At 48.4% G+C, this 22415-nt stretch overlaps 1 protein-coding gene across 1 annotated transcript in view; it reads right to left on the bottom strand.

The window, feature by feature from the left end:
• Positions 1–21678, bottom strand: part of LOC147678598 (uncharacterized) — a 37772-nt gene extending 16094 nt beyond the window's left edge. The window contains exons 1-7 of the mRNA XM_086946610.1: positions 21514–21678; positions 20456–20521; positions 15408–15479; positions 14417–14541; positions 12603–12675; positions 10738–10903; positions 4130–4327 (exon numbers count right to left, since the gene is read on the bottom strand). Coding sequence (XP_086802736.1) covers positions 4130–4327; positions 10738–10903; positions 12603–12675; positions 14417–14541; positions 15408–15479; positions 20456–20521; positions 21514–21528 — 715 coding nt within the window. The 5' untranslated portion in view covers positions 21529–21678. The remainder of the gene's footprint in view (positions 1–4129; positions 4328–10737; positions 10904–12602; positions 12676–14416; positions 14542–15407; positions 15480–20455; positions 20522–21513) is intronic.
• Between the last annotated feature and the right edge of the window lie 737 nt (positions 21679–22415).

Genomic DNA, 22415 nt, shown 5'->3' with positions numbered 1-22415 from the left:
GTTGTAAAGGATGTTCCCCTACACTTGATCAGTGTAGGTGAGTAACTTTACAATAGAACACCAGAGCATCGGGAACTCCGACGTTACATATAAAATCAATGTGAAGATATCTATTGGGTGAAATATGTTCATGCCATGATATGATGTTCCCTCTGCTCTCTTCAGAAGCCTCTGAAACAGAAGCTCTTTTTCTTGGGATAGAAAGCTGAATGGCTAGCGAAGCTTGGGTGTGGGTATCTTGCGCTACGCCCCAGGTAGGGTCTTGAAGCAATGGCCGGGGAACCGACGTTGTGTTCTCTCTGCCCTGCCGAAAACTTTATCTTGTAAGACTTTCTTGATGTCTTTCCATGACTTTTAGATCGTATTGAATGCTCCCATGTATTTGGCCATATCCCTGATAAAATCATCCCAAAGATTAGGCCCTGACAGGCACCTCCTACTTCTTTAGTGGCCAGTTCGACTAGTTTGGGGTCTATTTTGAGTACTATGCTCTTTCCTCGTACATTTGGAGAGTGCAGTATTTGCATTCCCCAAGGGACAGGTGGCTCTTTGCGCCCATTGGCACAATTCTTTGGGATCAATGAGCTTCTTCAAGGTAGGCCACCTCAGCTTTCTCAAACATCTTTGTCAGTGGGCCCATAATGTCTAGAAGACGGTCTTAGCAGAACTTAAGCCCTTTATCAAGACCTTTCCTAGGGTCCTTTCCTCCCTTGGCAATACATGCCACCACCTTTGCATCTAGAGCTGTGGTTGATGCAACCTTATCCGGGAATTAAGAGTGTAGGCATTCAAATCTCGCACGAGACCTGACTTCTTTCGGGATCTCCTTCTTTTATTATTATTATCATACGTTCTTATATAGCGCCTTTCACCGTAAGGTCTCAAGGCGCTTGCTTTGGGAACCCGTCCTGGCTTTTCCCTGCGAGATAACCCCTACTGGGCATCCCCAAGGTGAAAGCCAGGCATCCCATTGCGGTGGGGCCGTAGTGGAGATTAAGCAAGCTATTGCCCAGAGTTGCAGAGTGTGAACCCATGATTCGAGTAGGCACCGAGGCGAGAATTATCGAGTCCGTGGACATTATGGTCTGACCTCTGCATCAGGGTCTGCCTCCTCTAACCAGTGAGCCACACTTCTCCACACTTCTGAGCCAAAAGGAGAGGTACTCCGCAATGTGCTGGCATGGAGCCCATTCTGGGGATAAGGGGTGTGTAATAAGGAGTGGGTCACACATGCTTTCCCCAGATCGGCCCACAATGCCCATTTTTGACCCAGAGGTCTTTGATGCCTCATCAGTTGTACCCATATTTCTTACCTCAAGCTCCTCGATATCCGAGTTAAATTCAGTGGAGTAGGAGAGGTACATTTTATCCTTTAACTCATCATTGCTATCAATGGGGATGAGTAACTCAGGGCCTTCTTCCTCCCACCTGACACGCCCAAGGCACCATCCGTTTCATGGCCAAGGCGTGATGTCATCTGGTTGAGTCTTTGGATCTTTTAGCCCCCTTAGGCAGGTTTTCTCCTGCAGTTCTTTTTCTCTGGGCCTTAACCACTCCATCTACCCCTTTGGGGTGTCTTGTGCCGGCAATTGGGGAGGATCTCCAATTTTGTAGTAACTGTATCCTTCAGTGACCACATTACCTTATCTAGGGCTTTATATATCAATCCCTCCAGTTTGTCTTCAATAATATCTTTTGAAGGCTCGAGGGACACGCTAAAGGTGACTATTTGTCAAGGTTGCTAAAGCTCTGCGCAAATAAACAGCTGTTCTCGCAGTTGGTTAAACTACAACTGTCAGATATCAAGCAAATTGCCCAACAATTTAAAATGCCCACTTCAGTCTGTGGCCACTTCAGTCTGTGGCCACTTCAGTCTGTGGCCACTTCAGTCTGTGGCCACTTCAGTTTCCCAACCTATTTAATTCTATACAAAAGTCCCAGAAGGACATAAAAAGAAATTTCCATGGCAAGGTTTTGGCCCAGCCGGCTGAACACGGGTTGGTTCCTCTCCCATGGTCAAAGCTCATCAAGACCCTACATGGTACGGGTGGCAAGATCCATCCAAGCAGGTTTTGCAAGCCACTCATCCTTCTATCCTCAGAAGCAGAGATTTTGTGGCAGAGGCTTCAGGGGCGAGTGGACACAAAGAGGCTTTTCAGCAGGTAAGACTCGTGATGCCCTTCAGATACCCCTGTAAAGATGGGAGGAAAACTAGCCCAATTCTATGGGAATTGGAATCTGGTGAGCCAAGATCCTTGGATCGTGGCTACAGTCAAAGAGTTCAAGATAGAGTTCATACACCTACCAATACAAAGGAAGATACTCCGGGAGATAACCTTCTCACAACCAGATTCAATCCTAGTGGCAAAGGAGGTAAGACTTCTACACCAAAGGGGCAATACTGGAGGGAAAAGAGTTAGGCTTCATCAGCAATGTTTTCCTAGTGGAGAAGAAAGACAAAGGGATGAGACATGTTATAAACCTAAAAGAATTGAACAAATGGGTGGTTTACCACCACTTCAGAATGGAGAAAATTCACCTACTCAGGGACGTGCTGAGAAAAGGGGACGGGTTAACTTGTCTAGACCTGAAAGATGCATACCTCACTATCCCGATCTGGCCTCCACATCAGAAATGTCTCCAGTTCACGTGGGAAGGGCAAACCCTGGCAGTGCTGCAGCCTCCCCTTTGGTCTTTCATCAGCCCCTGGTGTTTCAACAAGGTCCTACGCCCAGTAGCCGGTTGGCTAAGAGCACGAGGGATAAGACTGATATTGTACTTAGACAGCATACTAATTATGGCCCAATCCAGGGAAGTGGCATCACAGCACACAGATCTCACAATAAAACTCTTAGGACATCTAGGATTTGTCATAAACATGAGAAAATAGTCCATAGCTCCAAGCCAAGACTCACAGTTCCCGTGTTTTTATTATAAGTACAATTCAAGCAGAGTTAAAATTACCTGGGGAAAAATTAGGAAAAGTTCGGAAGGAGTTGAGGAAAATACTAAAGAAAAGGGGATTCTCACTGAGAACATTAGCAAGGTTACTGGGCCTCAATGACCCAGGCCATACATCCGGGCCCTCTACACTACCGGGCCAACCAGAGACTTAAGGCCAAAGCATTGAAATGTAATCAATCCTATTCCCAGACAGCATCCCTGGACTCCGACTCGAGGAAAGAACTACTCTGGTGGTTGAGGAATGCAGAGGCATGGAACGGCAGAGCAATTTTTGGGGAAGAACCAGAGATAATAATAGAGTCTGGCGTGAGCTTATAGGGATGGGGTGCGAGATGTGGCAACTCATCAACAGGGGGACGACGGACAGAGCAGGAGAATGAGTTACATATCAACTGCTGCAATAAAGGAGATAGTGTGCAGATTTCATGCGTGGAGTAAGTTTCATGCTGATGGTGCGCAGATTTCATGCGTGGAGTAAGTTTCATGTTGATAGTGCACAGAGTTCATGCGTGGAGTACGTTTTATGTTGATAGTGTGCAGATTTAATGCGTGGAGTAAATTTCATGCTGTTTTAGTAGCGTGTGCTGCTGACCAGGAGCATCCCTTGACCTGTGTGCACAGGTCCATCGGTTTTAGATTCTGTTTTCCTGTCGGCCACTTCGCCGGTTTACTAATTCTTTTTAAGTAGACTTTTTTTCATTTGTGAAAGAGAAGGAAAGGAGAAAAAAAATAAAAACAAAGAACTGAAGCAACTAGAAAAGAGGAGTGATGGAGAAGAAGACTGAAACCATTTAAGGGAGAACAAAATGTAGAGAGCATTAGGTGGGAAATAAAGATATCATAATTTTCTATATAATGATTAAGGACTGGGCAATTGTGATAAAAAGCCAGATGAGAGAATACATTATTTCAAAATGATAAAATATATAAAGTGTGATAATACCTTAGAAAATGACAACTACAAACAAAACTCTCTCTTGGAGTTTTAATAATAGGTGCCATTATTCAACCCAATCGCAGTGAGACTTCAGAAGCATGAAGTCTTGATCAGCCCTCCAATACTGTGAACTGCAGATGTCACACAGCTCTCTGACGCAGGAAAATGAGTTCACCAAGCTGTGTTGCTGGATATGACGCAAGAAATGACCCATCGGATGATACTGACCGTATTTGCAAGGTTCAGCGTCATGGTTGCCATGAAGGAGGATCTTCCGCAGGACGTGAAGCATGGCCCCGGAGGCGAGGTACCGCTCGGCCAGGGCAAGCGAGCCCAGGAAAGTCAGATCAACGGAGAGGGGGTTCTGCGGAGGGGGCCAGGTGCAGAGACCGACCACTTCGGACACCACGTCCCAAAGCCTTACATCTGCAAAGGAGAAATGAGTGTCAGTTTTGAGCTCCTGTCATCCCTCAGCAACATCTACCCAATGTTGCACGAGCAAAACCGCCCCACAATCCATTTGATCCCAATGCGAACGCTGCTTGCCTGGCCCATGTGTCATCAATGCCACCTTAAACCCCTTCAATCATAACACTGCACTCAAAGACTGTCAGCTGCGGCCTGGGATCCAAGATGGCGGCGGTGACGGAGGAAGCACCATCTCAAGACACACACAATGCACCTCTCTCATTGGCCTATAGCACAAGCCATCCTACCTAGACTTCAGGTGGAGCAGCGCAGGAGAGGTACTAGAGCCCCTGTGTAGGGGTCTACTCAAGGCCCACGGAGAGCGGGGTTACAGGGGTGCAGGGCAGGGACCTAAAATTGTGCTTGTGACCTCGGGGAAGATGCACCTTTGAGGTGGAGAAGGAGGCGGCATGTGGGCCTGGTCGCCTCTCTTCTCTATGTCGAGTGACCCAGCCTGGAGTAATCCCGCTAGGACAGGTGGGGCTAGGACAGGTGGGCCTGCAGAACCAGAGAGGGCAGTACAGAGATGCCTTTCACAAGTGGGGGGAGGGGCTCATCTGAGAGACCCGAACTCCGACGAGAACCGAAAGATCCCAGAGATACCTGGGGAGTAAAAAGGGGCAATAGCTCTCACCCCCTGGGGCAGGGCTCACCTGGGCTGGTGCACGGCAGGGCTCCCTTAGAAGAAAGATTCAACTGAGGGACCTCAAATCTGATCTGGCACTAGCTCTGGGTCCTGGCTCCGTGGCTGATGTAGCGCGCATGGCCTCCAAAAGGGCTCCATTGTAGCGGATTCAAATGTGGCAACTAGCTAGGAGACGAGACGACCCTCCTTCTGCTTGGGGCCCCTTGTGTACCAGGGAGGATGGGGGCTCAAACTTAGGGTCCAGGGACATGTTCACTTCTGCGGATCAGTGACACAGTGAGAGAAAATAGACTCCGTCTGCATCCTTGCCTATGGGAGGGTAGCTGTTATGTCGCCACTGCCCACTGAAAGCTGCACTGTGAACACCAAGAAGCTTCTGAACACCATGCTGTGGCATCACACAGCTTCACTGCTCCCCAGGAAGTCTCACGGCTCCAGAAAAGCAGATACGAAGACGGCAAATTCCATGAGGGCCTTGTTAGCAAAGGAATGATGATTAGTTTGCCCCGAGCACTGCCATTTCGCACATGGTAGGGGTGAAGGCTGGTACTGAAGTTTCTGTTGTTCAGGGTGTGGAAGTTTGTGAACTGGGCCTGCCCTTTAGTCTGTCCCAGATTACTGCTTCAGGGAGGCTGAAGACAGCCAGGCACAGTGATCGCATGCTTAGTTATGCCCTTATTTTGGATACTCCTGCTCGGAGCCACCATTGTTGCTACCTGCTGTGAGAGCCATCACCTTGCACAAAGGTTGTGTCAGAGAAACAGCCACAAAATTACATCTGAAAGGGGGTTGGGAGCACACTGCCTCACAGTCCCAGCACAAAGGGGTGAACTGTGCTGGGACTGTGAGGAAGTGTGCTCCAATCCCCCTTTCCGTTTAAAGGGCTCCCTTGAGCCAGCAAGCTGACGAGCTTCTGAGATGCACCTGTGCTGTGAGTGGTACTGTGACCTGAGAGGAACTTGGCAGCATTCCCAGCAACCCCAGATGATGTTTCTTTGATCTCTAATACTGCTGCTCGCTACTGAAGCCCGGCTCAACCCAGAAACACGTGTCTAGAGATATACAGCAATGTCTGCACCGACTTTGGTGAAAAACTCCAGCTAATTTTGAAGTTTGAACTGTGAACTGCATTAACCAGGATGCAAAGGGGTGAACTGTGAATGGACTGTGAGACAGTGTGCTCCCAACCCCCTTTCTGTTTAAAAGGCTCCCTTGAGTCAGCAAGCTGACGAGCTTTGGAGATGCACCTGTGTGCCTGTGTGCGGTGCTGTGACCTGAGAGGAACTTGGCAGCATTCCCAGCAACCCCAGATGATGTTTCTTTGATCTCTAATACTGCTGCTCGCTACTGAAGCCCGGCTCAACCCAGAAACACGTGTCTAGAGATATACAGCAATGTCTGCACCGACTTTGGTGAAAAACTCCAGCTAATTTTGAAGTTTGAACTGTGAACTGCATTAACCAGGATGCAAAGGAGTGAACTGTGAATGGACTGTGAGACAGTGTGCTCCCAACCCCCTTTCTGTACAAAATTACATCTGAAAGAGAACCCACCCAAACCAGTTCCAAAGCGTACACAGTGCACCCACACACCCTGTCTGAAGAATGAGTAGAAAATGAACTTAAAACACCCCAATGTGTTTCAGTAACAAGTTCTTCTTGATGAAGGAACAGTGTGCTCTGCAGAGTGCTGCCAAGTGATCAGGGAATGTGTCTACATGACAGCAAGTCTCCTAGAGGTGAGGGGACGTCACTAGAAGTCAGCATTTCTTGCTGAAAGATCTGATGGTCTGCTAGTGCCTAGAATCAGGCTTGTCTTCTGGCAAAGAGAGGCAGTGAGCCTAGCTGTGCCACAGGAAGACTTCCCAGGCGGGGGGGGGGAGCCCAGCATGTTTCCAAAGTGAGGAACACCCAGAAAAAACAGTCTACCACTGCTGTATGGGGTCTCCCGGTCTTTCAAGCGATTTCCATTGTGAACTGTGAGGAGACAATTATTATTACTATAATTATTATTTGTGATTTGTAGAGCGCATGGCTAACCAGAGAGCTAGCCTCCTTACTGAACTAAGGTCACTCAAACATTCACAACTGCAATTAAAGCGGTGGAAACAGCCAGGTTTAAAGCGGTTTCTGAAGGGCTGTGTGTGATTTTCAGGCTCCTCAGCGAGCGTGGCCGGTCGTTCCAAAGCTTAGGGCTCAGATATGTAAATGCCCGGCCGCCGTGATGAGACTTCTTAATCCTAGGAGCCATTGCCAGATCCTGATGGCTGGATCGAAGTGCACAGGTTGGAACGTATCCAGACACCAAAGGTCTCAGACACATGGGCACTGTGTTAGCAAGAGCCTTGTACATATAGCGTAAAATCTAAAATTGCTCGCCACTCAATGGGCAACCAGTGTGTAGCAAACTCGCTGATGAGGTGAACCTGGGTGGGTGAAGAAGTATGTGAGCGGTCACATTTCGTACAATTTGGAGCTGTTAGAGCAAAGATTTTGCAGCACCCAGATACAAAACATTGCTGTAGTCCAATCTGGAGATCACCCCAGTCTGAACCACTGTTCATTGAGCAGGGATTGGGAGGCATGCAAACATGTTCCTTAGGCATTTAAATATGCCGAAGTAAGTGGCAGCCACTTTGTTTATCTGGTGACTCATGGACAACTTGTCATCTAGGCATACTCCCAGACTTTTTCCCCCCTGAACTGGGGAGGGGTCCGACCCATAGATCGCCAAAGATGAGGACCCCAAAGGTGGGGGTGATTTCCCACTAGCAGTACCTCCGTCTTGTAGGAAGTTCAAAAAGACAGACTATGGATGTATCAGAAAAGTTGGTCTGAATATCTTCTATTTTTTTTTTAAAGTAAGAAATAGCATTGCGCTTTCTGGCAAACTGCTGTGTGTTCCAAAGACTTCTGCTGCCTTTGCCAAACGTTGGGACGAACACAAGAAAAGTCGCCGTAACCATTGATGTGAAATCCCTGATCTGGTCCAGAGGCTGCAACTACCAAGATGACCACCTGCATAGGACGCAGCCCAGGGGGTGTACTTGCTGTGAGCAAACACCCATCTGCATCCAGCATGAGAGGTCAAAACTGCCGAAAATGAGTGTCGCTGAGCCGACCTGCCACAGTGATCCCTGCCCAGCAGGCTGTGACCCAAGTGAGCTGCCGTTGCAGGCTCATTAAGGTCAAAAGGGTGCTACAAGGGGCTTGATTCTAGGAGAAAAAATCTACTCAGTTAGGAGTGGTATTCAAAATATCACACTCCAGTGTATCAACAAGATATCACATGTAGACAAACAACTGTGAATATAGAATGAATCAATGGAAGGAGAAAGAAACACGGAAAGAGTAAAAAGATGTATTCAAAGAAAATTTTATAGGTTTAGTGGAATAATTCACAAAGTAAAAATATGGGGACATATGAGAAAATCAATTTAAGCAAGAAAGTTATTAACAGAAGTATGGACGATATAAACACAACAGTTCATAACTAAACATCAACTCCTGAATAATTACGACAGACAACCGGAATAATTAATAAACAGTGGTTGTAAGTTTGTTCAAACGAAACGTTGATGGAGATGATGAGCGTGTCGACGTTTCGGTCTATGATGCTGCCGTCATTTAGACCATCTTCAGGACCAAAAAATGTATTGCTGGTAAGACACCCCTGGAAATTACACTTGAAGCTTTCTCTTTAAAATGAGAAGTGGCAACCATTGAAGGCGGGAAAGAGATCTTGATTAAAGCGTTTTATTTAGTGGACGCTGTGTAGTAAGCTGTCATAAGAGAGTCGGCTTGTGTCAAAGATTTAGTTCCGTTTACTTCAGCGATTCTCAATATATCGGCCGGAGACACCGCTGCCTCAGGAACGGGTTCGCTGAACATGCCCATCAGCATCATAAAAGCTGCAGATCAACTGAGAAGACGGAGACTGAGCACACAGGGAAATCTGCTGTCTGGTCAGGAGGAAAGTCCTTCTCCTACCTCGAAGCCAAGGTCTGGAACAACCTCACACTCCACCTCCAGCAAGCTCCCAAACTGCTCCAGTTCAGGAAGGACCTTAAACAAGACCTGGCTCTTCGGATGACCCCAGCACCCAATGGAGCTGCACCCTCTTTCCCCAGCGCCTTGAGACCTTTGTGGGTGAGTAACTGAGCTTATAAAGTGCCTGGTTTCACTAGCCAGTGTGTCCCCGCGCTGTACCGCTGAGGAACCCATCCTGGCCTGTTCCTGTGAGGCGCTGACTCCTGGGCACCCCAAGGTGAAGCCAGGCATCCTTAGCGATTAGGGCTGGTGTGGAGATTAAGCAAGCTATTGCCCAGAATTGCAGAGTGGGACCCATGATTAGAGGAGGCACCGTGGCGAGAATTATCAGGTCTGCGGACAATGAGCCCAAGACCCTGCCGCAACGGGAATTGAACCCTGGTCCCGGGTCAGATCTCTGCACCAGGGTCTGCCGCTCTAACCAGTGAGCCACACTTCTCCACGGGGAGTAGTTGCGCTTTACCAACCCCTGATTGATCGATTGAAGGACCAATGGCTGAGACTGCAACAGGACCTGGAGAGGGCATCTACTAGCAATGGCATCCATGAGACCACCCTGGTCCCACAAAAGGCATCCCGCATGCTGCAGCATCTCATCCAAGACCCAAAGAAGTCTAACCATATCATGTTGCAAACACTGAAGGCAGGAGGTACAATGTAGATTACACATAGCTTGCAATTCTCAAATAAATTGCTGCCACTTTTTAGAAGTTTAATTCATTTCATTGAACGAGGTTACTTTATATACATGGAATAAAAGGCAACCTACATACATTCTATTTGTCTTGAGACAATACAATGCAAGAGACAAGGCAGATGGGCGGGCATTGTATTTACCCCCTTTTATAGAAATCTAAATCCTAATTTACAGGAATGAGATTAGACCCAGTTTTCAGTCTGGGATTCCTAAACCGGACTAAGGTTTGGGGAATTGATTTACACCACATTAGTGTGGTGACTACAGAACTGGACGGCTAGGAGTGGGGTGAGCTCATACAAGAAAAACATAATTTAATACATCGTTTGGTAGGTTTGAGCGAAACTCTCTACGTCAATGTAGGGCCTGGACCTAAATGAAGTCAAGAAATCGGGTAGCGGGATGGGAAAAGGTTTATACGTTCACAATGAGGCTGCACTATCTCATCTACATTACCATCAAATGGCACCCCTCTGCCACTCTTCAGACAATCCAACCCCCTGCACCAAAAGGGTACTGAGCCAAAGATTACACAAACCACTCAGCACTCCCAGCCATGCCCATTCAGTGCAAGAAAGCAAGGGGGCAACAGGGCAACATCTACAACGAAATGTTTCCGCCATCCCCCAAGTCATGCTTGAAGATAACCTCCCCTCACCCAGTCTAAGATGTAACGGCGACGCCAGCAAGATTTGAGTTCCATCACTTCCAGCGCTAATGGGTCCATCACCACCACCCCCCTGTACTGCTGGTGCAACTCAAGTTGTCATCAACATTTGTATGCAGGAATCTTAATTCCTCACTTCTATTCTTGTGATACATACAGAAAGCCCTAATAATGCCTCCTTTCACTGATTTTAGTATGTGAAACCTATTACCCAAGGAATCTAACAACCCTTTCCCCAGGCCCATAAATATATGTTCAATTTAACGATTGGCATAATCTTGCCCCCAAGAAGCCGGGGCTCAAACGTACCTCTTCTGCTCCATTCACTTGTTGTCCCGAGCTTCAGCGGCACATCTTGCGTCAAGGCACCAGTGTAACCTCTGTTGATGAGGTGCCTCGGGCTGGATCGGAGCCAGACATAGGGGCGCCCATACTTGGCATAGGCGGCCAACAAGAACAAGGTGCAGTTTTCTTCCTGTTGAAGACAACATACCCAGTTACTGCCAAACCCTTAAACCAAACCCAAGGAAGTATTTGTGTATAATGTCTGAACTTAAGGTCTTCAAGTACTCCTGAAATATGTAGCATTGATTCTGGTATTGGCGGGAATGGCTATCTCTTGGAGCGGAAGGAAAGAACGAGAACTTTAGGTACTCCTCACATATGTAGCATTGATTCTAGTATCAGCGGGAATGGGTATCACTTGGAAGGGGAAGGAAAGAAGAAGCAAGACAAAGACCGGATGGTGTGGAGGTGTGGACTATTCAAAGGGCCACCAAAATGACTCAATCTAGGACATCAAAATACCTCTGACTGGTCCAGAATACAAACACAACCAAAATCTCTATAATCATGGACCCTGCGACTGAGATTTCTGAAGTGTCATATGTCACGCCAGTAGGGTGATTACAGAGCTGGAGCTCGATATTAAGGAGGGGGCAGAAGGGGGCTATGTTAAAGCTTTTGTAATAGACATTTTGACTGAAGCCTTTCCGCAAGTCGCCTCCACCTCAGTGTAGGAAACGGTAATCCAACGGGTACATCGGGATCCTTTTAAACTCAATCTCTGTCAGAAGAAGCCTAGGAAAATCCTGGTGTCTATACAATCATACAACCTTAAAGAAAATTTACTGGGGGTGCCCCTTAAACAGAAAAATACTCAGGTTCAGGATTTATCGTTTATAATAAGGTCAGACATTTCACGTGTGACAGAGGACAGAAGGTGGGAGCTGGGCAAGTGGATAGATTCCTTGAAAGAAATGGGCGCTCAAGTTCAGTTAAGGTTTCCTGCATGCCTTAAAGTGATGTGGGCCAACAATATGTATAACTGTCGATCCCCAGAGCAGGCAAATAGTTTTTTGGCCCATAATACGTCAGCAGCTAGTTAAAATCTTATCATTTTTTGTGGTGAGAGGTAGTTTTTTCTCTTATATGACTAGTTTTGGCGGTGGTGGATAGCAGCTCGAATTGGCAGTCGTCAATAGGTAGTCAGGGAGGGTTCCAAGGGAAGGATATGGGGGGGGGAGATTGCATAAGTGGTGGTGGGGAGCATAGTGGTACATAAAAAAGAACATGCGCTGTACAATGTCGCATTATGATCACTTTCATAGCATTTTGTAGAGGGAGAGTAAAACTCTTTATGCCAGGTTAAATATCTGTATGTCCACCTGATCATGATAGATGACGACAAAGTCAAACGATCAGGACTACGGCTTGGAGGATCTTTAATGCTCTTAAAAACGAATGCAAATATTGATATTGCAATGCAACCTCCTCTACCTGTACCCAAGGAGATAGCAGGTAGTGCCCTAAAGGGCCAGTGACAGAGCACGTTTGACAGTGACCCATTGTGGCTCCTTAGCTATGGAATTGATGGGCACAACATGTGACTCTGGTGTGGGTATTAACAACCCTGCAATGGTCCAACCCTCCTCCTGGTCTGACTGCCCCAGAACCAGTTCAACTCATGGGGATCAAATGAGACAACATGACAATTATAAGCCATTTTATAAAAAGGGGGCAGTGGGAGGCCTGCAGTGTTACCTCTGCATGTGCAGTATAATACACAGAGTTTGCAAGGGTGGGAGTTCGCCTCACGTGTACCCTTCAGAAAGCGTGGTTTTTGTTGCCGTACCTCCCTCCCATGGACCAACTCTTCCTAGCGACATACTCACCGGAACAGCAACTTCCTTCTCACAGGGGGAGGCAGGTGGAATGATGTCTGCAGGTTCCTCGGGGCCCGACAACCTATAGAAACACACCGTTATTCGCTGTCCATGAATGTAAGGCAGTCGCGAGTGGGAGATGACCCTACGCATGGGAGCTGTGTTTCTCCATCTGAAACCTACTAGAGCAGGGGTCTCCAAACCGGTCCTGGAGGGCCGGATCCATGCCAGATTTTTGGGATATCCCCATTGAGATACATGTAGTTATTTTAAAAATCTGGCATGGATCCGGCCCCTCAGGACCGGTTTGGAGACCCCTGTACTAGAGCATCCCCCACTTCAAATGTACATCCTTGACTAACCCTCCACTGTGGAAAAGACCCTCCTGCAAAAACTATGCATGCGTGTACCTCCTCGTTAAGCAGGTGGTGTATTTAAACAAAATATACGCTACCACTGAAACATCAGTGGCATATCTTAGACAACCTTATGAACATGGATGGCTTGGGTCTGTGCTCTATCTGGACTAGACCACTCTTAAATTGTACTAACAAACACAGTGTCCAGATAGACCGTTCCTTAACTAATCATACGAGAAATCAGTGCTTTGTTCTAAAGCCTGTGTGTTTTTTATGTTACTTCTTTTTGTACTTTCTTCGAACAAGATTAGACCATTATTCACATGTCATCTTGTCGGGCCACACATATTTTCCCCAAAAAATATTAAACATTTAAAACAATAACCAGTAATGCAACACCACAAAATGCAAACCAAAATTCACAAGTACATTACACAGTTTCCCCAGGCTTATTGCTGCCACCTCTGAGCTCTCCCTGGCACCCTGCATCTGCCTGCTCGCCCCTCTCTGCCAGGCTTCGAATGAGCCAGTTCCTACGTGCATGACTAGCAGAAGCAGAGATACAGGGGGTCTTGTGTGCCAAGCCAATCCCAAGGGAACCACTACAGGATTGGTGCCTTAAAGCTACAAACTCTTCCAGGACAAACACATGGTTTCTGTTCTTTTCAGTGTTTCTTGAGGGCACCGAATGTAGATGGGCTCAAACATATATTCCAGCAAAGAAAGAAACCTCTTGGGTCCTGTAGCAGACACCTTAGGGAGTGGGACTATTCCAGGAGTGCCCTTCTGGAATGGTTTCTAAACCCTGTGCCTCTGAGCCAATGTACCTGGCAAAGGTTGCTACAAGATGCATTGTTCAGCTCTGTTTGTGTTTCTGAGGGGTAGAAATGCTGCTGTTTGCTAACTCAGGATGTCTTTGAATGTCTGCCATCGCCCACTAATATCCCACACTTGGCAAACAATGGTCTGCAAAGGGAAAACCAAGGCTCGGTTTTGCAACTTTATCCAATGACCTTTCACACCGAGGACAAACTGAACAATGTCCACCATAAATCCCGGATGAGGCCCCCAAAAATGAGTTTACATTTTAAAACCAAGAGCCGCTGAAGTAATTCAAACTCGACTCGGTTCCAACAATACCTCGGTTTGTGTTTTGCAAAGAGCTGCCTCTGGCTGGAAAGTTGTATAAACTACCACAGTGATCTCCGTGTGCAACAACTGATCACATTTTATGGAATCAAGTGGTAATTGCTAAAGTTCAATACTGGACAGAGAGAAACCCCAGCCTGAGGCCCAGGCCCTGGCAAGGGGTGACATTTAGAAGGGTTTAAATGTTCATTTGCTTTTCATTAGTAGGATCTTAGAGCAGAACCAGATGTTTCAATATATTTCCCTGCCGTCTGGCTGGAGGAAGTTGCCCCAAAGTCCCTACAAGGCTGCAAAGTGAAGAAACCCCTTTCTCACCTGCCAGGGGTCTCCTGGAACAGCAGGGAAGAGTCCGGGCTCCCAAGCGTCTCCCCCACACTCGCGCTGCTGGACAGACTCTCGGACAAGCTGACAGACTCCAAGCTCTGCAGAGAGCAGCAAGCCTGCAGGAAGGGATGGAAAGCAGGGGTTGAGGTCAGCCAGGAAACTCAGAATGTACCAACCAAAAGCTTGGGTCTTTCTATAAGGGACCCTTTGCAAACTTTAATCCGGGGCTCACTGGGGTGTCTGGAAAACCCGGAAAGTTGCTTTACTCTGGGGTCTGTTTACAACTCACATTCAAGAGTTCCTTGCTATATCCTATGTGTGCCTGCGCCCCCTTGTTTCCCACTTGGGCAGTTGTATGGGCAGGGCCACTGGAATTATGCGGCAAGAGAGGGGCTATTTATGCGGCAGGATTGAATAAATTATGTGGCAAGTAAAAGCAAATTATGCAGCATAATGTGGTGCATTGTGAAATTATTGCTTAATAATTTTGTCATTTTTACACTGAGTAACATGGTCTGAGCCGTGGTTGTACCTCATTAGTAACATTTTAACTCAAATATAACAATAAGCAACTGAAAGGTGACCAGTCAACCTTTGCAAAGGGCCTTCCACTGCGCGGCAACATGTGTTACTGCGCTTTCAGTAACTTTTGAACCATATATATATATGTATATATGACACCAAATGTTGATACAGAGCAGTGCAAACATGTAGTTGTATTTTTATGTCAATGTTGATCATCCCGGGTTTTAGTACTGATAATCTGGTCACCCTAGATTATGCGCACATGATGGATTATGTGGCAAACCTATAAATATGCAAACATCACCGTAGCCGCGCAATCGCATAATTCTAGTGGCCCTGTGTATGGGATATGTTTATCATGGTTTAAAGAAAACACGGCTAATAAATCATCTTTAAGATGTCAGAATGTGGATATCTATACATAAAAAGTACAAACAAAAGCAGCATTTCCACTCACCGCATCTTCATTCACCACAACTAACAGGAGCTCCTCCCTTCCCCGCAAACGAGGCCGGAAGTATCTGAAACCCTGGAAAACAGAAACCGGAAGCCATAAAATTGACTTCATGGAGATGACCAAAATGTTGCAGAACCTCGCGAAATGTGTCACGTGACTATAGGAGATGCATTTTACTGAGCCACCCAGGATGCATTTCTGAGCTACCCAAGGCATGTTAGAGCCACCCAGGATGCATTGCTAAGCCACCCAAGACATGTTACTGAGCCACCCAGGATGCATCACTGAGCTACCCAAGACATGTTACGGAACCACCCAGGATGCATTGCTGAGTCACCCAAGACATGTTAGAGCCACCCAGGATGCATTGCTGACCTACCCAAGACATGTTAGAGCCACCCAGGATGCATTGCTAAGCCACCCAAGACATGTTACTGAGCCACCCAGGATGCATCACTGAGCTACCCAAGACATGTTACGGAACCACCCAGGATGCATTGCTGAGTCACCCAAGACATGTTAGAGCCACCCAGGATGTATTTCTGAGTCACCCAAGACATGTTACTGAGCCACCCAGGATGCATCACTGAGCTACCCAAGACATGTTACGGAACCACCCAGGATGCATTGCTGAGTCACCCAAGACATGTTAGAGCCACCCAGGATGTATTTCTGAGCCACCCAAGACATGTTACGGAACCACCCAGGATGCATTGCTGAGTCACCCAAGACATGTTAGAGCCACCCAGGATGTATTTCTGAGCCACCCAAGACATGTTACTGAGCCACCCAGGATGTATTGCTGAGCCGCCCAAGACATGTTACGGAGCCACCCAGGATGCATTGCTGAGCCACCCAAGACATGTTACGGAACCACCCAGGATGCATTGCTGAGCCGCCCAAGACATGTTACGGAGCCACCCAGGATGCATTGCTGAGTCACCCAAGACATGTTAGAGCCACCCAGGATGTATTTCTGAGCCACCCAAGACATGTTACTGAGCCACCCAGGATGTATTTCTGAGCTACCTAAGGCATGTTATGGAGCCACCCAGGATGCATTGCTGACCTACCCAAGACATGTTACGGAGCCACCCAGGATGCATTGCTGACCTACCCAAGACATGTCACGGAGCCACCCAGGATGCATTTCTGAGCTACCTAAGGCATGTTATGGAGCCACCCAGGCTGTATTGCTGAGCTACCCAAGGCATGTTACGGAGCCACCCAGGATGCATTGCTGAGTCACCCAAGACATGTTACGGAGCCACCCAGGATGCATTGCTGAGTCACCCAAGACATGTTACGGAGCCACCCAGGATGCATTTCTGAGCCACCCAAGACATGTTACTGAGCCACCCAGGATGTATTTCTGAGCTACCTAAGGCATGTTATGGAGCCACCCAGGATGCATTGCTGACCTACCCAAGACATGTTACGGAGCCACCCAGGATGCATTGCTGACCTACCCAAGACATGTCACGGAGCCACCCAGGATGCATTTCTGAGCTACCTAAGGCATGTTATGGAGCCACCCAGGCTGTATTGCTGAGCTACCCAAGGCATGTTATGGAGCCACCCAGGATGCATTGCTGACCTACCCAAGACATGTTACGGAGCCACCCAGGATGCATTGCTGACCTACCCAAGACATGTCACGGAGCCACCCAGGATGCATTTCTGAGCTACCTAAGGCATGTTATGGAGCCACCCAGGCTGTATTGCTGAGCTACCCAAGGCATGTTACGGAGCCACCCAGGATGCATTGCTGAGTCACCCAAGACATGTTACGGAGCCACCCAGGATGCATTGCTGAGTCACCCAAGACATGTTACGGAGCCACCCAAGACATGTTACGGAGCCACCCAGGATGCATTTCTGAGCTACCTAAGGCATGTTATGGAGCCACCCAGGCTGTATTGCTGAGCTACCCAAGGCATGTTACGGAGCCACCCAGGATGCATTGCTGAGTCACCCAAGACATGTTACGTAGCCACCCAGGATGCATTGCTGAGTCACCCAAGACATGTTACGGAGCCACCCAGGATCCATTGCTGAGTCACCCAAGACATGTTAAGGAGCCAACCAGGATGCATTGCTGAGTCACCCAAGACATGTTACGGAGCCACCCAGGATGCATTGCTGAGTCACCCAAGACATGTTAGAGCCACCCAGGATGCATTGCTGAGTCACCCAAGACATGTTACGGAGCCACCCAGGATGCATTGCTGAGCTACCCAAGACATGTTACGGAGCCACCCAGGATGCATTGCTGAGTCACCCAAGACATGTTAGAGCCACCCAGGATGCATTGCTGAGTCACCCAAGACATGTTACGGAGCCACCCAGGATGCATTGCTGAGCTACCCAAGACATGTTACGGAGCCACCCAGGATGCATTGCTGAGCTACCCAAGACATGTTACGGAGCCACCCAGGATGCATTGCTGAGTCACCCAAGACATGTTAGAGCCACCCAGGATGTATTGCTGAGCCACCCAAGACATGTTACGGAGCCACCCAATATGCATTGCTGAGCTACCCAAGGCATGTTACGGAGCCACCCAGGATGCATTGCTGAGTCACCCAAGACATGTTACGTAGCCACCCAGGATGCATTGCTGAGTCACCCAAGACATGTTACGGAGCCACCCAGGATCCATTGCTGAGTCACCCAAGACATGTTAAGGAGCCAACCAGGATGCATTGCTGAGTCACCCAAGACATGTTACGGAGCCTCCCAGGATGCATTGCTGAGTCACCCAAGACATGTTAGAGCCACCCAGGATGCATTGCTGACCTACCCAAGACATGTTAGAGCCACCCAGGATGCATTGCTGACCTACCCAAGACATGTTCGAGCCACCCAGGATGCATTGCTGAGCCACCCAAGACATGTTACGGAACCACCCTATATGCATTGCTGAGCTACCCAAGACATGTTACTGAGCCACCCGGGATGCATTGCTGAGTCACCCAAGACATGTTAGAGCTACCCAGGATGTATTTCTGAGCCACCCAAGACATGTTACGGAGCCACCCAGGATGCATTGCTGAGTCACCCAAGACATGTTGCGGAGCCACCCAATATGCATTGCTGAGCTACCCAAGACATATTACGGAGCCACCCAGGATGCATTGCTGAGTCACCCAAGACATGTTAGAGCCACCAGGGATGCATTGCTGAGTCACCCAAGACCTGTTACGGAGCCACCCAATATGCATTGCTGAGCCACCCAAGACATGTTACGGAGCCACCCAGGATGCATTGCTGAGTCACCCAAGACATGTTAGAGCCACCCAGGATGTATTGCTGAGCCACCCAAGACATGTTACGGAGCCACCCAATATGCATTGCTGAGCGACCCAAGACATGTTACGGAGCCACTCAGGATGCATTGCTGAGTCACCCAAGACATGTTAAAGCTACCCAGGATGTATTGCTGAGCCACCCAAGACATGTTACGGAGCCACCCAATATGCATTGCTGAGCCACCCAAGACATGTTACGGAGCCACCCAGGATGCATTGCTGAGTCACCCAAGACATGTTAGAGCCACCCAGGATGTATTGCTGAGCCACCCAAGACATGTTACTGAGCCACCCAGGATGTATTGCTGAGCCACCCAAAACATGTTACGGAGCCACCCAGGAAGCATTGCTGAGTCACCCAAGACATGTTACGGAGCCACCCAGGATGTATTGCTGAGCCACCCAAGACATGTTACGGAGCCACCCAGGATGCATTGCTGAGTCACCCAAGACATGTTAGAGCTACCCAGGATGTATTGCTGAGCCACCCAAGACATGTTACGGAGCCACCCAGGATGTATTGCTGAGCCACCCAAGACATGGTACGGAGCCACCCAGGATGCATTGCTGAGTCACCCAAGACATGTTAGAGCCACCCAGGATGTATTGCTGAGCCACCCAAGACATGTTACGGAGCCACCCAATATGCATTGCTGAGCTACCCAAGACATATTACGGAGCCACCCAGGATGCATTGCTGAGTCACCCAAGACATCGCAAGCGGTCGCGAGCATTCGGTTCCACTCGCAGTGAGAAACTTGACTTCTCCACGTTGAGAATGTCGCCGGGAGTTTTTTTTTTTCATGCTTGCGATCGGCAACTTGATGTTGCTGATCACGAACGAGGAAAAAGTCTCGCCGGGATGTAGATTTTGCTTGCTCACGGTCACCATCTTGACATTGAGGACTGCGAGTAAGCAAAAAATGCCCCCTGAGCATTTTTGCACTGTGCTACGCCCTTATCTTGTGTACGTGAATGAGGTTTTTTTTTAGATGGATTAGTAACGAATCTGATCATGGTACACAGGACGAGTGGTCCATTCCCCCCCTCCTTTGATTATTTGTGTTAAAATTGTTTGGAGTATCCTGTACGCCAAATTCTAAATAACCCCCTATATATTTTTCTTTGTATCGAGAGCTGTTGGTCAGCACACTTATTGAGGGCATTGGGATAGACAAGCACTTTCAATTGCATTTGTGGATGAACTGAAGAGAAAGCACTTTTATAAGACTTGGGAACCATGCAAGATGTTACCGGACCACAAATGAGAGTACTTTGACTCGTGGCATCCGTGCTATGTAATGATGCGGTTTGAAAGCACTTGGAGAGGGATGGTCTATACAGTGACTTAGCTAGCCCTATGGCTGCCTGTGGCGGTCCCATTGAAGAGCGGGGGACTGCTGGTGACATTCGGCACTGATTGCCGCACAGCGACAGTCGCAATTTAAAGCAGGGGGTTGCCGCCCACGAGACGGCAGGTAAGAGTGGGAGGAAGCCGCCGTCCCCAAAACGCTTGGCATCCGAGGTGGACCGTCCCACCCCCCTTGCTACGCCACTGGGTCTACATTGGAAGGCTATGGATGGAAGCCTGCATAGGGGCTGAAGGACACCATGGATATCTCAATATGCACGGATTGCGTGGCGAAATCTGAGACCAAAGGGTCTGCCGGTGCTCTCGAGGAGTCAGAGGTGCACCACAAAAGTACTGAGTATGTGGACTGGACGTGGGACTCTTACCTGGAGCGAGCCAAGCAGGGCCAGGTCCGACAGGAACTGACGCAACTTTCGACCGTCATCTTCATCCTGTAGGTTGAAGCGATGGAAAGAAGTATCAAAAGATGAGTCTCACTACGACAGCGCCCAAGGATGTTCCATCACCTGGACAAAATATATTAAGGAGTCTATGCCATTAAACACAAGACTGCAATGTATTCCACCAAATCGCCAACAGAAAGTAGAGCATTAATAGTTTGACCAAAAGATTTCGGGTCAGTGCCTCGCCCTTCCCAGGAATTAAATCTACTGCCCCTTGGGGTGATCGGGCCCTTCGTCATGGGATGACCAACCCTGTACTCTGGTGAATAGGATCACTTTTCCTGACCTATGCAATCAAGCGCAGCACCCTACATGGATTACCCATCCAATCACACCTTCCCGTCATAAGGATACAGGTGGATCATCTCACACGACGTTAACACGCAAAAAGCAAAGGTTCATACTCCGTTATCAACGGACCAGCGGAGACCGCCTCTATTAAAAGAACGCTAGTGGCTTCCAACATCTAATGGCCATCTCATTTTATGCTCAATGGTCCGTGCCTTCCAGGTCTACTGTCTAATGACCACGACAACCCGGCACCCACTGAAGGAACTCTAGAGCCATCCTTGACCGTTGCATCAGATCAATGACCGCGGTCACCCCTTCACCCAACCATGACCTTTGGGACTCCTAACTCTTCCATTGGCACCAAGCCGGCCACAAAGTCCCCAATACCTCTCTGATTCCAACTCACAACCAACCATAGAGTAAGTGATCATCATCAACCCAGAGTAGCCATCAGTGTCACCCCTAGAGAAATGGTCAGTAGATATAGTCCAGTGGTCTAGTTTTCAACTGGCTTTATGTCCCGGCTCTCCTACCTGCACGCATTGTGCGATCCTCGGCACATTTCCCTCTCTCTAGACTTCCGTTTTCGTGACTCGATGAAGTCAGACGTTCTTCGGAGACTGGACTCCACAGAGGCTAAAATACCACGTAAAATGAATGTGATATTTTAGGCGCTATCAAGGACTTACCCCACACACATTCATCCCGTCAAGGCCGTCAGCAACCCGGACACCGGAACCACACTGCAGGCAAGAGGAATGTCGGGCAAAGCAGTCACAGCCATCCCCGTCCGACCGTAGACCCTAAATCATCGAGGGATCCTGCCCAGAACCATGATTGGGCCACCGGCACCGCGTCCGGCCAATCCCCGCCTCCTACACGGCCGGAAGAGAGGACTCCATGCAGCGGCAGGCATCACTTCTCCTGGGTACCCGCCATTGCCATGGCAACAGATGAAGCAGCATCTCATGCGGAAGGCCGTGGATGCTACCCAACACTGGCCAATCAGAGCAACGCAGGGACTTCTCCTCGTTGCAATCATCTTCCAAGTGCCTCGACGTTCACGTAGTAGAAAGAAACGAGTGAGTTCGGATTTACACATTTAATACCAATTGCCGCGCCCATTTTCCGAGCATCTTTCTCCTGGATTTGCACTTCAATTTGGTTACTCTTCTTTCAGAAGGCAGATTTGCACCACTAACCCGCCCTTATTTATTTTTTGAAAAGCGCCAAAGAAAAAGCCTTCACAATAGCTCCAAGAGGCGCTCATGCGGCACAACAATGCAATAATCAAGAGCTCATGTGTATTTAGGGGACGGATTTCCCGCTCAAGCGTAGAACTATTTCGCGCTCAATTCACTCCAGTAAAAAGAGTCCCCGCTGGTTGGAGTCTGCAAGAGAAACCAACTGTGTTTTTTGTAACCTGACAACCACAGCCCTTATCTGCCTTTAGGGCACAAGTCATAAAAAAAAGAAGTGGGGGGAGGCTGTCACCGGAAGTGACGTCACGACAGGAAGTGATGTCACGAAAGGTGCCGAGCTCCTCGTCCCAGGGAGGCCAGAGAGTGAAGTCCAGCTGTTTGGCAGGGGG

This window comes from Lissotriton vulgaris, chromosome 12, assembly GCF_964263255.1.
Source record: "Lissotriton vulgaris chromosome 12, aLisVul1.2, whole genome shotgun sequence".
NCBI classification, from domain to species: domain Eukaryota; kingdom Metazoa; phylum Chordata; class Amphibia; order Caudata; family Salamandridae; genus Lissotriton; species Lissotriton vulgaris.
This window is presented reverse-complemented; position numbering and strand designations above follow the sequence as displayed.